At 40.9% G+C, this 17,379-nt stretch overlaps 1 protein-coding gene across 1 annotated transcript in view; it reads left to right on the top strand.

Annotated features, from left to right (window-relative positions):
- Nucleotides 1–389: 389 nt before the first annotated feature.
- septin12 (septin 12) overlaps nucleotides 390–17,379 on the top strand; it is a 62,757-nt gene continuing 45,767 nt past the window's right edge. Inside the window, exons 1-2 of the mRNA XM_018698370.2 lie at nucleotides 390–682; nucleotides 12,873–14,450. Of these exons, the coding sequence (XP_018553886.1) occupies nucleotides 628–682; nucleotides 12,873–14,450 (1,633 nt within the window). The 5' untranslated portion in view covers nucleotides 390–627. The remainder of the gene's footprint in view (nucleotides 683–12,872; nucleotides 14,451–17,379) is intronic.

The raw sequence follows: 17,379 nt of genomic DNA, 5'->3' as shown, positions 1-17,379 counted from the left end.
GTGAACACCCACAGTAGGTTCCAGGACAGCAAGGACTGCTGTTTCAGTCCTCTGTCCTTAGCTAGCTATTGAATATCCACAAGCCTCCATCAGTGTTTTTTTTATGTGTGTAATCTGAGCTCTCGTCATCAGGAGCAGGTTTGTAGCAGAGTGTAGGTGTAGATGTGGTCTTTATCCTGTAGCTGGGAGGGACAGAACAGACTGACAAACGTCTACCTGAGGCCTTTGGCCAGAGTGCAGTCAGGAGGAAGGAAAGCGAAGAAAAGAGAAATTCGTCTAAGGATATTTTCCAGGTGTTACACGCGGCTCCGCCCACCAGTGGCTGGTCCCCCGCCCCAGCCCCCCGGGTCCAGGCCCGCAGGCAGCCGGGCAGGGGGTTGAGCCACCGACAACCCGAGTCGTCAATGCTCCTGGAATTCAGTCGGACACACTCAGCACCGGGGAATCAGCAAACCACAGCTCGGCTCAGCTCGGCTAGGCTCGACTCGGCTCACTGCCTGTACACACAAGGACGACTTCAATATTTTGGTCATTTTCATTTTTCGATTCTAACACGAGTTTTCTTCAGTTCGCTTTCTTCCTCTCTGACTCGGAGCGACATCTCGCAGCCTCCTGCACACAGACAGGATGTCGGAACTTTCCGTCAATGATCATCTCGAAGGGATTTTATCAGATTTTGAAGGTATGTAGGCTATAATATTGAATTTCTTTTGTGTAGTTGGAGCGTAATAAAATCAAATGTGAGGATGCAGCTCTTCTGCTCGTAAAGGAAACTCGTTTCTTCATCAAGGCTGGAGCGGTTCATACTGGTGTGTTCTCTCTTGTTAAGTAGTTTTGCTAGAATAATAATAATAATAATAATGATAATAATTTGCTGACAGGAGCACGAAGATAAAAATCAGATTTACTGTCGCTGCTTTTTATTCAAACTAGATTTGTCCATTTACATGGCAGTTGATCAACAGAAATTGTTGAATAACTCCCTGTGTTGTTTGTGTGAAAAATGTAATCTTAGTCCTCAATGATGTAACTGAATCTTCGCTAGTTTGGGGCGAACATTCAGAAAGAGATCTAAAGAAGGCACCTTGTGTTCTGAGAAAATGTAATGGGCGTTTTCCACTGTCTGTGACATTTTATTGACCAAGAAACAACTGCTAAATGACTAAATAATGAATAACCTGAATCTAGATAAATCATTAGTTTTAGTGTATAGAATAACCACAATAATTCATAGATATGATTTGCACTGAAGCAACACATAATCTAAAATGTGCTATTCTGAGGATAAATGAAATGGACAAAGATATTTCTGTCTTCCTTGAAACCGTCCAGAATCAGAATCAGACTTTATTGCCAAGTAAGTTCGCACATACAGGGAATTTGTCTTGGTATATCGGTGCTAAAGAAAAGTGATAGTAAACAAAGACAGATATAGAGAAGTAGAAGTAAGGCTAAGGAGCACAAAAAGACAAAAAGCAAATACTATATTTACAAGGAACAGAAGGGCTAGATCTTGTTGAGCAGTCCTGCATCCTTGTGGCATAAGCATTTCATTAGTTTGATTCACCTCAAAATGTATAATTACTGGAGTCAGATGTAAAACAGCCTGGGCAGGTAAGAGAGTAGTGTGTGTGTGTGTGTGTGTGTGTGTGTGTGTGTGTTAGAGAGAGAATAAGTGCATCCCATCAGCAGACAACAGTATCTTTTAGAGCAGTAGAAGACTTCAAAGACTGTTAGTGTCTTTTAGATCTCTCCTAGTCGTTTCTGACTCGGCTTAGTGCACAAAGCTGAAGCCTCTCAGCTATATATCAGCTCTATTAAACTGAGGCATGACTTGCCCTTTATAATAATAATAATAATAATGCCATAAATGGTTATATAAAAAGAACATGGAAAAATACTAGAAAATAAACACACAAAATCCCAACAACAAGGAAGAAACAAATAACTGGATGCATTTTTATATTTAAAGAAAGGGATGGTTTTCCTCTGATTAATGAGGCCCATTGTTAAATAATTCAGAGTGACAATCAATTTTTATTAGAGTTTAAAAAAAAAACCTGTTATCATATATCAGCCAGTATTTAACACATGATGGGGCTGTATCCTACTCTGTGGGTGGGGAATGGGTGGGGCTTTTGCGGTACATTAGTTTGTCATGTGCTTGTTGCTCACATGTTTTCTTACACATAGCCATTTTCATTTTTTTTTAAACAATTAAGGTATTTTACATTTTATTAACACTCACCAGTATTACTGATGTGTTTCTGTCAATATACCTTACCTCCTCTAAATATGAGAAATATACTATTCACTCCCCCTCCCCTACTTGTAAGATGTTTTACTGCCTTGTTCATTATCTACTTTGTGAAAGTATCAGATTTCACATAGTCAAAATGTTAGTATATGCCCTGGGCAATGATCAGAATCAGAATCAGAAATACTTTATTTATCCCTTGTGGGAAATTGTTGAGTTGCAGTGCTCCAATTCATATATACAATAAAAATAAATAAGATAAAATAAAGTAACAACAAAATAATAATAATAGTAATAATATAACCCCCTAAACTATAAAGAAATATAAAAATATACCCCATCAGTAATAAAACAATATGTACATATTTAGTATTCATGTGCTCTTTACATTTGTACAGCATAGTTAAGTGGTTATTGCACATGGGTGAAGAAAAGTGTCCAGGGATCTATCAATTCAATTCAGTTTTATTTATATAGCGCCGAATCACAACAAAAGGCACTTTTCATATAGAGCAGGTCTAGACCATACTCTTTAAAATAGATATTTACAGAGAGAGACCCAACAAATCCCACCATGAGCAAGCACGGAAGCAAGGAAAAACTTCCTTTAAGAGACAGAAACCTCAAGCAGAACCAGACTCCGAGAGAACTCTCCTGCTGGGCTACTGACAGCACTGTCAGCTGGACATTAAGTCACACTGGACAGCAGTAGAGGAGGTTGTACTAGCATCTGATTCAGAGGTAGTGTAGCCAACATCACAGTCTGGCATCACATTGTCCTCTGTTTCCATCACCTATCCCCATTTCCATCACAGGTAGTTTAGTGGTTCAGTCATTTTAAGACAAGACTCAGTTCACAAAGTTTACAGCCTGCCTGTCACAACAACGCAGTCAAAAATGAGTTCTTTGACTAAAAAAAAATCTTGATCTTCTTGATTGATGCACATAGCATAAAATAACATTTTTGATCAAGGTCCTTTCCACGTGGTTATCAAGAATAGTGACAAAGAAGTGTAGTGGGTGACATCTGACTGTGTAAAAATGATGACACTCTTTGAAACAGTCTAAATCAGGCAAGAAAACATAGAAATGTTGAAAAGCTTTACTTGATTAATATGAGTATGTGAGTGTGTGAGAGAGAGGATGTCAGAATGAACAGACTTTGTCCTCAGGGTGATCCATCATGTCCTGGGACCCTGCAGGGACAGAACAACAAAAGCTGCCCCCTCTCCTTTCATTCTTACTCTCTTTTCACATTCTTTTGTTTAGACAGGTGTTGATTTGTGCCTCTAAACAAATTGGTATAGCCTTCGGCCGCAGACCGCCACTGTAGCTGCTTTTGCACAACTGTTGTCTGTTGGACACCTCAAACAACTGTCATTGGACAGTCAGTGACTTTACAATTTTAAAATCAGAAGAAGCTAAAGAGTCATATAATTATCTATCAAGATTGTATTTTTAAAGCAGTACTCTGTAGGGACTACCTAAATACAAGCAACAACAACAAAACAATCCCATTCAAATCAATAACAGATGTAGAAATGTCTGAAAAATAAATTAACAAAACTGAGAATCAAACATATGACTTCAACTTGGAGCACTTGACATTTTTTGATATACAGACACAATTCGCTCCGTCCTCCACAATCAGACACTGCTTTTACATGTGCAGTGCAAACCTGGCATTTTCTAGATGTTCCCCGGTGGAGCTGTACGTTTGAACACAAATGTCAGAATCACTCAGCATGGACATTTAATGGACTTGTATAAAGTCTGTCTTATTTCTGAGTGAGCCCATATGTGAATAGAGTAGGTCATAATCTGGAGAAATGACAGTAAGTGAGTAGGCGTGCAGGTCTCTGGCACACTACCTGCAGGCTCCACCCCTCGCCAAAACCAAATGGAACATGTCCAGTAGGTGAGAACAAGTCTTATGCAGACATGTGTGCTGCAGGTGTGAAAGGCCAGTTCATTTGTGAAAACAGTTATCGAGGTTCCATACTTATCTGTGTCTGACGTGAGGCTACCTCCCAGAATGATGATGATGATGATGTAGGGCTCCTCCAGTGGCTTGGTTAGTATCCAGAGCCACAGAAAAGTTCAGATGTTACAGATCTAAATTTGATTTGGTAACAGGAGAGCAATTGTTGATGCTGGGCTGCCCAGCCAGCTGTGGAATGCTGAGTGAAAGATGGTGCCTCATTTGCTGCACCCACTTCTGTTTTAATCAGATGGATAACAGCCACCATCAAAAGCCATGTGATTTAAGCAACACAACTAAAAAACTAAAAGGGAGATTTTTGTATGTGCCTTGTAAAAGTGAACCATGAAATGCTGGTATTCAGAACCTTCCCCAGATGTAATTTGGGCTTTTGCAGAACTGTCCAATGTGATTGTTCTCATTGCGGAACAGATCAGAATTACCCATGTACATCTAGTGAGGCCCAAAATGTTTTTGTTCCGCATTTACAGCTAGTAATTGACAGGAGTGCAGAGTCTGATTTCACATTTCTCTGTGGGTGAGAATTTTTTTTTATGGATTAGGTCATGAATTGACAGTTCCATGATGTCACCCACCTCTTGTGGACACTGGTGGCATCTTGACATATACCATCAACTTCTCAGAATATACATTTCTGAGTAGCCACAATTATTCTGAAAGTTTCTCTAAATGGAACTCAAGTGTGAAGGCTCCTCTTCCATCTTTAACAGTGAGCACAAACTTAATAGTCACTGTGTGAATCAGCACACTAAGTGAAGGCAGTGGAAGGTGTGCACTTGCTTGAAGGGAGAGACAGGAGGGCGTTAAGGCCTTTGGATGACAGGGGAGATTAGGGGAGGTCAGAGGGGCAAAGAGCTGCCCCTCACAGCCCTGTCACATCCTGGTACTGCACTGCAGCAGGGCGCGGACCCTGCAAAGATCACAGAGGGTCCCATGGCTTACTGACCCAGTGACCACACACACACACACACCTCGTTTTATCTCATGACAAGTGCTGGTCCCCCTCTGACATTCCAGTGTGCATTAATGCAGTGGAGCACAACAGCCCAGAACACACCAATCAGTGTGTGTTTTCTGTTCAGTGGTAGACATTTTACTTTTGTTATAGATAAAAATATAATAATAAATATTATTTATTATTAATAAATAAATAATAAGTAAAGCCATACTGGTCTCAGGTTCTCTCTCTCTCTCTCACACACACACACAGGTAGCACTTGATGGCTTGCTGCCAAGTCATTCTTCCATAATGGATCAGAATTTGGCAAGACATCAGTGCAGGCTGCCTGGCACTCAGACATGTCTGGAGTTGTCAGGCCTTTAACACACACAGGATCAGTCCTAATGAACCAATGAGAGAGTGGAGGCAAAACCATTAATGTAGGGAAAGTATGAAGACTCTGGTCTGATAAACTATCATCTTAAATGAGCTGCATGGCTCAAAAAAAGTTCTAATTCAGTATCATGATCTTACCTTGTACTTAGGCTTACTTTTTCCCATAGTACATGTTAATGTTACGTTAAGTTAAGTTATGTTAAGTCTGCTATCTTGTGTTTATATGCTGTCAATAGGACCAATGGGAAGATTACTAAATCTTCCTCTCGATCTTCACTATAGGAACAGTTAATACATTCATCTTGTCTGATAGTTTAGTTGCTTGTCTGTATTTTAGCTAACATGGCCAGATATTACTGGGGGTGATTTATACAAAATCTGCCTGTAACTGATGTGCTGCTTGGTCCGTCTCTTAACAGGCATGAGGCACTGGCAGTTAAACTTTGGACTCTTGGCCCCTTTAATAGACTGCCATTTTTGAGGCAACAGGTGCTTATGAGGCAAATAGCCACACTTCTGAAATACAGTGATGTAAGCGCTAGTTTGCTCTGCATGTGTGTGTGTGTGTGTGTGCGTGTGTGTATTTGCATGTGTATGAGTCTGTAGGCACTGTGTTATTTTCACTGTTATAGCATTGCAAACAGCTGCTTGGAATGTGTCTTCCAGATGTGCTTTTACTAAGTGGAAGTCATTTTAATGTGTGTGTGTGTGTGTGTGTGTGTTTGTGATTGTTTCGTGTGTGGCTGAGAGAGAGTGCGATTAAATGTTTTGTGGCTATGTGCTATTGGTTTTTATATATTTGGCCACATAATTCCTTGTGGGTGTGTGTGTTGTGCGTGCATGTTCACACGTGTCACATGCTGTCTTGTCCGTCTGACTATTTTGTGGAATGTGCTGATTGGGGGGGTGGGTGTGCCTGTGTGTGTGTTGGGGGGGTATGCATGGACATGCCCAGACGCTCATGTTGTGTGTCCACAGGACAGACAGGGCCTCCCGTCCTCCCAGTGCATACTGATTCCCAAATAAACCCATCCTACTGGCCCAGAGCTGGTTACTCATAAGATGGATTATTTAGTAAAGGAATAAGGGGCTGCTTCCCTCTGTGTGTCATGTGATCCTCCCTCCATCCTTTTGTTAACAGTGTGACCGTTTCAAACTGTGTAAAACCAGAATTTAACTGTTCTCTTATGTGTTTGGGGCAGAATACATCACATCTGTACTTGACAAACAGGCGCCAAAGCCACAGTGAATGGCCCTGGGTTATTTCCCTGGAAAAAGGCTCCACTGCACAGGAAGTGTTGCATTTTAGTTCCACAGTTTGTGAAATAAGTAGAAGATATGTTTTTCTGTAAGGGATTTCCCTCATCTTTCCTCTTTAGCAACAACAACAACAACAACAACAACACACACACACACACACACACACACACACACACACACAGGCACACACACAGCATTGGTTTCCTCTTGGAGGGAATGTGATCCTGACCAGCTGAACTGTAGGCCAGTTGTTCCATGTTTTCCTTCTTCTGGGGTTCTGGCCTTTTGCCCAAAGCTGCAGTGACTGCAGCTCTTCACTTGCCAGCATTTACAGACTGAATTTTATACTTAATCTCAGGCACAAATTTAATAAATGAGGAAAGACTGAATGAGAATCTCCTCATATCAACCAGGGCAGAATAGATTAATCAAAACATATGTTGCTCAGTACTATTGGTGTGGAATAACACTCATTCATGTAGTATGCTAGCTAGCTAGTAGATGATTTTTGGAGGTTTTGGACTCAAAGACTGTGTTTGGTTCATACAGCCTAAGTGCAGTAGCAAAAAATGCAAAATAAAAATACTAAAAACATATTTTTGTGTAGATGTTGCAGAGTGACATGAACACACAACACCACAATGTGTTGGGTTTTTAGCAGTTAATTAAAGAATAAAAAATGTTTGGTAAAGCTGTTCATATGATCACGTCAGTCTAAAGCTTTTCCAGTCTTAATTCTACTCAATCTCATATGGTAAATTTTAATTTCATAAAATTACAGTAAAACTTGATCTGCTGAAAAAACTGCACACCAAGATGGACATAAGGGTCATGACGTACAGGATTAATGAACTCTGGCAATCTGAGTACCAAGTTTTAGCTAACCAGTCTGATGTGTGTAGAGGTGTGTGTGGTTATTCTGTAGTAGCCTGGAGTCATGTGACTGTGATACAATGAAGGTAAACACAGCGGATGGTCGTGTGTAATGTCAGTGTGCTCTGATACGGCTCTCCTCAAATCAGAGCCTATAGGTTAATTCATATGTGTCCTGCTGATGGCTGCAGAGATTTAATGAACTGAAGGGGAAATTTGTCATACAGTATAAATTAGCTGTGGACAACAGATACTGTCAGAATATATCATATTACTGGCATTCCTGCTTAAACGTTACTTTTTTGTGGCATTTTACATTCATCTGTTGGCCGGTGAGTGCTTGATTGAAATAGTTTATTTGCATTTAGTATTATTCCATTATTTCTGTGCATTTGCTGAAATGTTTAGTTTGTTCTTACTGATAAGAAAAATGGAATTGCCAGCGGAGTGAGGTTTCCTCAGAAACAGACGTGGTTCTTAGACATCTGTTCTCTGCACAGCTCACCAGCAACTCCCTCTGTGCTGCTTCATCTGAATAAATCTCTCACCTGTTTGTTCCTCTCCTCCCACCTGGGCACCATGCGCTCTGCACTTGGCACCAAAATGCACAGGCAACAATAATTTCAAGGTTAGGAAACAGTTAGAGTGCTGCCTGCACTCATCAGAAGCCAAGTACTTCACAGAATGCTTCTCCTTTCATGACCACTTTGGGGTGGCTTAGCTTCCTCTAGCCTTTTAGGATTTGCCTGTGCAAACAGGCAAGTGATCTGTTAAATGTTAATTAATATTAGTTTCCTCAAACATTAGCTATTTTTAGTTGCTGTTGTACCAATGTTACACATCACTACATAAACACACTTCAATCAGTGTTTTTTTTCTCTCTACACCTAAACATAACAAGTTCAGGGATTTTCAGTGGCGTCATGTTAGCCCACATAAAACCTAAACTGGGTATTGTCATCACAGAGATAGATCATAATGATTGTGATGTTTATTTAACTTTGCATTCTTATTCTCATTCGTATTCATCTCAGAGAGAGGCAGCAGCATTGTTGGCAAGAGTGATAATTGATCAACTCCAACTGAACTGACCTGCAGTGGCCAAGAATACACACAGTTTTTCAGAAACCCATAGCTGTGAGTGAATTCAGCATGCTTTAGTGTACACATGCATGCGCATGTGTGTGTGTGTGTGTGTGTGTGTGTGTGTGTGTGTGTGTGAGCGAGAGAGAGAGCGATTTAGTGAGAAAGAGTTTTAGCATCTCTCTTTATCAGATTGAGGAGGCATTGTGGAGAGGAGAGGATTAGGGTCTGCACAACTGTGAGAACAGAGGGAATGGAGCCAAACATAAAGACAATATACACACAGACACACACACACACACACACAGGTAGAACACAGCGGAGACGGGATGCACCACTGCCACCATAATTATTTCCCCCGCATTTGACTTGGTGCCAGAAATTTCCTGATACCAGGACTCCTTATCTTTCGCTTGGAAGGCAGGTTTACACTTGTAGCCTCTGCAAAACTGGAGTATACACAACCCTCCCCCAACACACACATACACCCCTCTCAAGTCTGCCTGGAGCCTACAGAGGCTATGTGCCATTAGCTGCTCATGAAGTAATTGAAATGAAATGAATTAGGTGTATCATAGTTACTGTCAAAAATGTTTAAAAAATGCTCATACATTGTTATTCTAAAGCAGTGTGTCTCAAATCTTTTCAGACCAAGGACCACTTAAGCAACAGAAAAAGGCTCACAGACCCCCTAACTCCCTAGATATACAAAAACAATGGACATGTTTACCACTCGAACAGTATATTACAAATTACAGCCTAATAATGACAGCTTTACAACTAGCATTGTTTACTTACTCATTCAGTGTCTCTGTATAATGTTTCAGCCATGTTTGTTTCGCTTGACCAAGCTGTGGTGGCAATGGTGGCAGGGTTTACTTTTGTTGATCAATACTGCACCCATTCCAAAGATAAATGATTCACACCCAAAAACATGACCCAGGTTCAAAAATAACAGTTATCCCTTTTTACCTATAAACATTACAAAAGTTTGGTTTTACCTTCGCTGTTTGATTCACAGAGTGTTTGATCATGTGACTTGGCTCAACCCATACATATAGTACATATAGCGACTGCTTTGCTACATTACTTTTTTGAAACACAAAACTGCTTAGCTAGATGTAACCTGACACAACTAAGGTATCTGATATACATGTATAAAACATGACTATCTAATGCAAACTGGAATGCTGTTGAATGAAAATGCATTCTACACATAGTTTAGGATGTGATAGTAATTTAAAATGAGGATTGGTCCACTGTTTGAGAAAGGCTGCTCTAAAGTTCTAATATATAAATATATAATGAATAAATAAATTAATAAATATATATAAATGAACAAGGAAACTTTGGCATAGAAATATTTGGCATCAAGAAATTAAAATCTTACAATATTATTTTGTTACTTTAACTTTTTTTGTATTGTGATGTGTTTGTCAGTGTTGATCTGCAGATTTTTTTAATCTTGACTATTTTTTTCAGTGACTTTTTTTTTACAATGTCAGTATTTTTTAGATGTCACTGGTTTACAGTTTCAACTTTCTGTCACTGTTGTGGTTTGGAGAGGAGGGGCAAGGAGCGCGAAAAGATGTAAAGATCTATTGATAGTCATATTGGCATTATACCAGCAACATTACATAAAACTAACACCTTTCAAAAGTGGTTTTCATGTATGCTATGTCTCTCTGTGTGTTCTGTGTTGTATATGTCTGTCCCCCCCCCCCGCCAAAACAAGTAAAAAAAAGTTGAAAACTGAACAGCAGTGACATTGAAAAAATACTAAAAGTAGATATACACGATGAAAAAATCTGCAGATTGTCATTATAAAACACATCATAATAGAAAAAATATTAAAGATTATATTGTACAATGGTATTTTTTTCATGCCTGTGCCTTATTTTTCAGTGAAACTTGTTTCAGTACCAATACAACTCTTTACAATACAAATATGTCAATGCCACTGTTTCCTTTTTCAGTTCAGGTTTTGTTTTCAATGCTAAATTTGATTTCCAGTGTCAAAATTTGAATGGTACTGTTACAGCTCCATACTCTGTGTGTGTGTGTGTGTGTGTGTGTGTGTGTGTGTGTGTGGCATTTACACTGAGAATGCAGACCCGCCTCACACAGAGAGGTCAGAGGAGCTGTAAAATGATAGAATAGAAAATCAATATGTGGCATTCAGTGGACTGCCACAAATAAAGCAATGTGCAGGAAAAACTGGAACCAACCCTAGTCACACCATCTCCCAGAATGGTCACAAAATGGTTGCAGTCTGGAGTCCTGTGTTTACCAGCTAGTCGCTAACTGTGTCTGCCTTCTATTTGCTGCTGAGCAGATAGTGGACAGTGACTTTTTAAAACAACTGCTGAGTGTGAACCAAAACAGTAAAGCTGCAGTTGGTTAGCAAGGTGACACTGAAGATAAAGCTTTGTAAAGCTGAGGGGAGCGGGAGATTCAGCTGATGATTCTCTGTAGGCTCATCACTACAGGAGACCTCTTTAACACACACACTTGAACATTTGTTTAAATTGGTGCTAAAATATTGATATATCAGCTATCAGATATATTCAGATGTATGAAAACGGATTGATTTACACCATATAATAGTAATGTAATATGTGACTGTGTTTTTAATGGAAGATGACTCCATCCATATACTGTTTCTGTTGCTAACTTTAGACTTTGGTCTGTTTCTAATCAGCTGCTTTACTGAACTGCAAAATTAACAAACAGGATGTGAGTACCTCTGCAAACAAAGTCCAGACGCAGCCCAGTGGCTAACATATGTGATGACACCCATTAAATATCGTTTGAAGTTGTGTGTGTATGTGCCACTGGTTACTGGTCTGGTCATACAACACACAGAGACTCTGTTCGAGTCTTATGACATGAGAGGAGTCCTGTGATTACACTTTAGCTCTCTAAGCTGAGCAGTGTGGGTGCACATACTCACTCTCACCTCATCTTAACATGTGTAAATGCTCTACCTTGGGTGTGGTGCAGTTCTTCTCACCTTTAAAGGAAAGATCTAAAGGAAATTGTGGCATATTGTAACTTAATAACTGCAGGTCTGGCCTTTGTTTCACTAGATCATATTTTCTTGGTTACTGTGATCAGTTGCTATTTGAAAGATTTTTATGAGCAGATTGCACAAAATGTGGATGACTCTGAAAGACATCTCAGCTTTAACTTTGGAACTAGAATTATACCCCCCCCCCCACATGCAACTCACCCATCCACCCACTCCTTCTCATGGTGTGTCACATTGCAGTGGTTGGTTTTTGTAACACAAAACCCCACTGGATGCCCTGACTACAGCTCCGACCTCAATCCACCCTTTGTGTTTGTACCATGAAGGAAATGTGTGTGTGTGTGTGTGTGTGTGTGTGTGTGTGTGTGTGTGTGTGTGTCTGTTCAGCAGAGGAAAGGGACACTGTTCCCATACAAGGCAAGTGGCTAAGATAATTGAGGGACCCAGAAACAAAAAAGAGACAGAGAGAGAGCTCTAATATGATCTTCTGAACAGAGACACGGGTACATTCACATACTGTAGAACATATACATCCACACACAGCATTCACTACACTGTATCACAGATGTGTCATTCCTAGCATTAGCTGCACAACGCTTATAAATGTTAAACACTAAGGATACTATGGTTGTTAATGAAATAAAGTGGCAGGCAGCAGGTGCAAACAAGAATTGATCTCAGTGTGGTTTTATGTTTGCTGTTTCATTTTCTTTTTGATAATAGATTTGTCAATGTGTTGTCCACACACTTTTGGCCACAAACTTTCCCATAACCTGGATGCAAAAGTTACTCTGGTGTCCAGGTTGAAAGGTAAAGTCACGTTGTTCTGCTGCAGAGTAAAACAATGAGTGGACAGTTGAAGATCCCAGGTTTAGGCCTAACAACTGAACTAAGGTCTGAAAAAATAATGGCTGGCCAGACTCACAACCTCACAATCTGCAGCCCATGCTGCCCTTGAATTTAAATTAAAACTACTGATGGACTGAGACATTTTGTTAATGACTTCTATTTTATTTCTTCCCACCTGCAGCGCTGAAGAGATCCTTTGAAATTGAAGAAGTGGACAACATACCATCCTTCTCATCAGCCTCTCCTATCTCCACCCCCATTTCCCCATCTTCCCATTTTTTCCTCAACCACAATAAAGCCAATGAGGAGCGCGGAGGAGGTGGCCAGTCCCCTTCATTAGCCTTCAACAACAACAACAGCAGCCTGAGCTCAGCAGCCCACCACTCCTGCATAAGCCTGAGTTCCAATCCCAGCCCAGTCCTCAAGTCCCGTACGGTAGTAGGCAGCCTGTCCTTCAACCGAGGAACCACGAACAAGCCAGTCATCCATAACAACGGCTCCTCTGTGACCAGAGCTGCATCCTTCCAGAGCAGGTTAAACCCTATTAGTTACTCCATGTTGTCTGGGCCAGGCAGTGATAATGACAGCCTTCACAGCTCCACGTCCAGCCTGGAGTATTCTGGGGTGGTTGGGGGTACCCTCCCTCTTACCAAGCTTGGGTTATATCCCAGCCCTTCACCTCAGGGGGAGTACCACCGAGCCCAGCCGCAACTCTCACAACAGCGCCTAGAAGGAGGTCCCAACTTGGGAAGCAAACACAGTCTGAAGAAGTTCTCCTCCCATGGGAGTGTTTTCCACTCCGAGATGGACCAAGGGCCAACGATGATGCTGGGTGTTCCGCAGCCTTGGGGTGTGAACCATGGCTCCATGCCCAGCCTAGATCTCCAAATTTGTGATGGAGGAGGAGGAATAGTGGAAATGCAGAGAGGTGGAGATGAAGGCAGGGTGTCTCCAGGGTTGAGGTATGCCAATGCTAATGCCAACTGGAATGGTCATCTTCATAATACTGCTTCTTTTGGGGAGGAGAGCTACTGTGGCTCCAAAAACCACCAAGGCCAACAGGTCCTCAAGACTCCCCAGCCTAAGGCCAAAGAGATACCTCGTCTGAACAAGTTTCCCTTGAACTTGGACAGCTTGGTAAGCAGCACCTCAACGACATCTCCCTCCAAGGCTCAAGGAGGAGCCATGAATGCCAACCCCCCCAAACCTCCTCCAAGGAGCACAGGAGGTCTCCAGCACCACACTACCCCACCATCCACCTCTGCCAGCCCTTCAGCATCTCTAAGCAGCCTGGATAGTTCTTCTGACACCCCACCCCTTTCCCTTCACCATCCCTTTTTGCCTTTCTCCCCACGTTCTCCAACTACCATGCAAGGATCCATCCCTGTCCCAGAGATGAGTTGCTCTCCAGTGCCCCTTTCTCCAGCCCAGAGCCCTCAGCTGCAGATCCTCTTAGGGCCCCAAATTGTCCAAATGGTCCCTAACCTGCCTAGCCCTCACAGCTCTTCTAGCCCATCCAGCCCCCGAGCCATTCACTCTTTGGAGGACAGCACAGGTGAGGCCAGAGATAGTGTAGGCTCAATCTTACAGAGGATTGCCTCCTTCTCCCGGCCTGTTGTCCATGACACCACACAAGCAGCTGTTACCCAGTCTCCTACAATCCAAAGCAATGGTCAGTTGTCATCTGCATTTGGGTGTCCTGCTGAGCACATGCCCATACCCTCAAGGAAACAAGTGGGGAAGAAACAAGAACAAGAAGGTAGGATGTGCTTAAGAAACTGAACTTGAAGAGTTCCTCCATAGTTTATGACCTTAAGTGTGTATGTATGTATATGTGTGTGTCTGCAGTTCATGAGACTATCCCAAAGGGCAGTTAAACAGGATCAGGAGAGTGTGTGGGTGTATTTGGACAATGGCCTTTTCCTCTTTTTTCTTGTCTTTGGTGTGTAGTCTGCATGTTGTAAACCTCCACCACTGTCTTGCCCTGACTCATTGAGACATTACAACATGCATAGAAACACACACTAAAAAAGTCTTCCAGTGTTCAATTCAATCAATACAAGTTGCCATCATATTAACAAGATCAGATATTGGTCAGTACTGTGTGTGTGCCCATGTGAATATGAACACACTCTCCTGGGCTCATATAATGGCAAACTCTTCTCTGCAGTAAGAACTACCCTCTGCAATCAGTGTGTTTACAGTTGGGTGCCTGCTCTAATCTTTCTTAAATGCCATGCACAGTAAAGATGACAGAAACTGTGTCTCAGCCATGTCTACACATTTTCTGTACATGTAAAAGATCATTACATGAAGTGATGCATCCTCATATTCAAAATAATTCCATCAAAAGTATCCCAAAAACAGGAAGTGGATTTATTTATTATATATGATATACATATATACGTATGTAATATTAGTTAAGTTATTATCAGGAGAAGCAGGAGGTCAGTATATTCATAGATGTCATGTTTCCTTAAACAGAATTGGGACTTTTACATTTTCTTTTAATATAATGAGGAAATATTATTAATGTAAGAGTAATAAAATGCTGAAATTGAATGTTTCAGAAAAATGTTCACTGAAAACAGACCACCAAAACATCTGATCTTGTAGTAAAATATCCACTGTCTCTGACTAGGTAAACATAATTTTGAGGAGACAAGATTGAATGTGCAGAGCGTAGCTGACAGTCATCTCTATGGAGATTCTCCAATGTCTACAGTGTTTACACTTATGTTATTATGCTACTGCACTACCGATATCAAATGCTGCACATAACAAGTATTCATCTGTCTGCACATGCATCAGGAAGAGCTGTTGGTTGGCAGAGTACTGAAAAGCCAGAGGTAGAAAAACATGGAAGACAGTCATGAAACACTTTGCGAGCATCCATTTTGTGAGCTGGTATGTTTGTGTCTCTGTTCGTGTGCATGTGTGTGTGAATGTTTGTGTGTGTAAAGAGGTCTGTTTAACAAATGATGACATTGAGCTTCCTTCTGTTTTCATGTCAGTGTAGACAAGTCAAGGTTTGCAGATGTAGCAGCCACACCTACTGAGTCTGTTTCCTGTTGTATTGAGCTCCATCTCTTTCTCTCTCTGTCTGATTTAAAATGGTCTTATTTTGTCTTACACCAGGAGGTTATGCTCTGCATACAGATCAAATGTTTATCTGTGCATATATATTCACAAGTTGTGTATCTTTGTGGTGTATGTTTGCTTGTTTAACATTTTAATGGGGAGTTTAAAGCTATTTTTACTCCATCTCCTCCCAGCTGGCCTTTGGCTCCTGCTTCCTCTGATAACAAAGTCAACTTGTCTGTGTCTAGCACCACATTAACAGTATACATGTTACATTAAATACAAAACAGTCCTTGGTCAGTGAAGACACTAAATCCCAAATTGCTCCCAATGGTTAGACCAGCTCCTTGCATGGGAGCTCAGGGGGGAGAGTGTGTCAATAAGAGGCAAACTGTAAAAGTAAAGAGTAAATGTAACAATTTACCAAATGACTTTTTTACAGCATATTTTTCTGTTAATTACATTTATGCAAATTATTTGTGTGTCTATAGTGTCAGTTAGATCGATGGATGTGATGCTCTGCCTTGTTTAAGTCCCACTTTGATTTAGTTGGATGAGACACCTGGATGTTTATACAAGAATCTAGTCTAGTGCAGATTCAGAAACTCGGCTGAGCAAACAGAAAGCATCTGTTTTAAGGCGCATGTGGGGATTTTTCCTCCTCTCATCGGGGCATTAGTCCAATTCCTCTGAGATAAAAGAGAGATCCAACTGTAGCTTAATTCGCAGTTCAAATTTTATCTCTCAAGAAGGCTCACATGACAAAAAGGAGTGATAAACAAGATGGTGTAAGTGTATTTTCTGTGGTGTGTAGTTTGTTCCCTGCAAAAACTCTTGCTCTTATCTAACATGGTGAACCCTGTGAGTAGTTGATGACGCTTTTATAGGGGCATTTTTGTTTGAATGCCTACAATAACCATGTAAAATACAGAGGGGAAGAAGAGGGGTATAAAAACCATAATCATGTTAGTATGTCATATTTTGAGGTTTTAAAGAATTTCCAGCTACATTAAGTGATTGTTGACAGAAGGAAAAACTCTGATATCCACCTTATACCCCATGGTACCTTGCATAAATTACGGGCATGACTTCTGGTGATTCCTTCCACTGAGTTATTATACCATGCTACAGCTGTGTCCCCTTAGAGATTTTGAGAAAATAAAAGATGTAGGAACATAGCCTGTCACACCTTGAAGGAAATTAATCAATGTGAATCAGCCAGTGAAAGGGTTAATTTTTAATTTACCACTGGAGTAATGGTGGTGTCATGTCTTTAAGCAGACATGAAGAAAGTCACTTGTCTTGCAACAGTACCCATACAGCACACTCTGTGACAAAGGGATGGATAAATAAATGTCTCTTTGTCCACTGTTTGTTATGAATATAAACAGTGTATTTGTTACAGTATGCTACACATCCCGATGTAAGTGTCTGGTGGAGGAGATGATTTTTTTCAGCTGTGGTTGGCAAGATGGGCTTAGGAACTGCTTTTGAGTAGAGTGCACAGTCACACCCTGAAAGGAGATTAAGTCCCACAAGTGAACAACTGCAATTTACTGACTGAATGTGCAGCATGAGGATTTGAAACTCCTCTCTATTGCAAACCC

The sequence above is a fragment of the Lates calcarifer genome, linkage group LG11 (assembly GCF_001640805.2).
Source record: "Lates calcarifer isolate ASB-BC8 linkage group LG11, TLL_Latcal_v3, whole genome shotgun sequence".
NCBI lineage: Eukaryota > Metazoa > Chordata > Actinopteri > Centropomidae > Lates > Lates calcarifer.
Note: the sequence above shows the minus strand (reverse complement) of the source record. Positions and strands in the feature narration are given on the sequence as shown.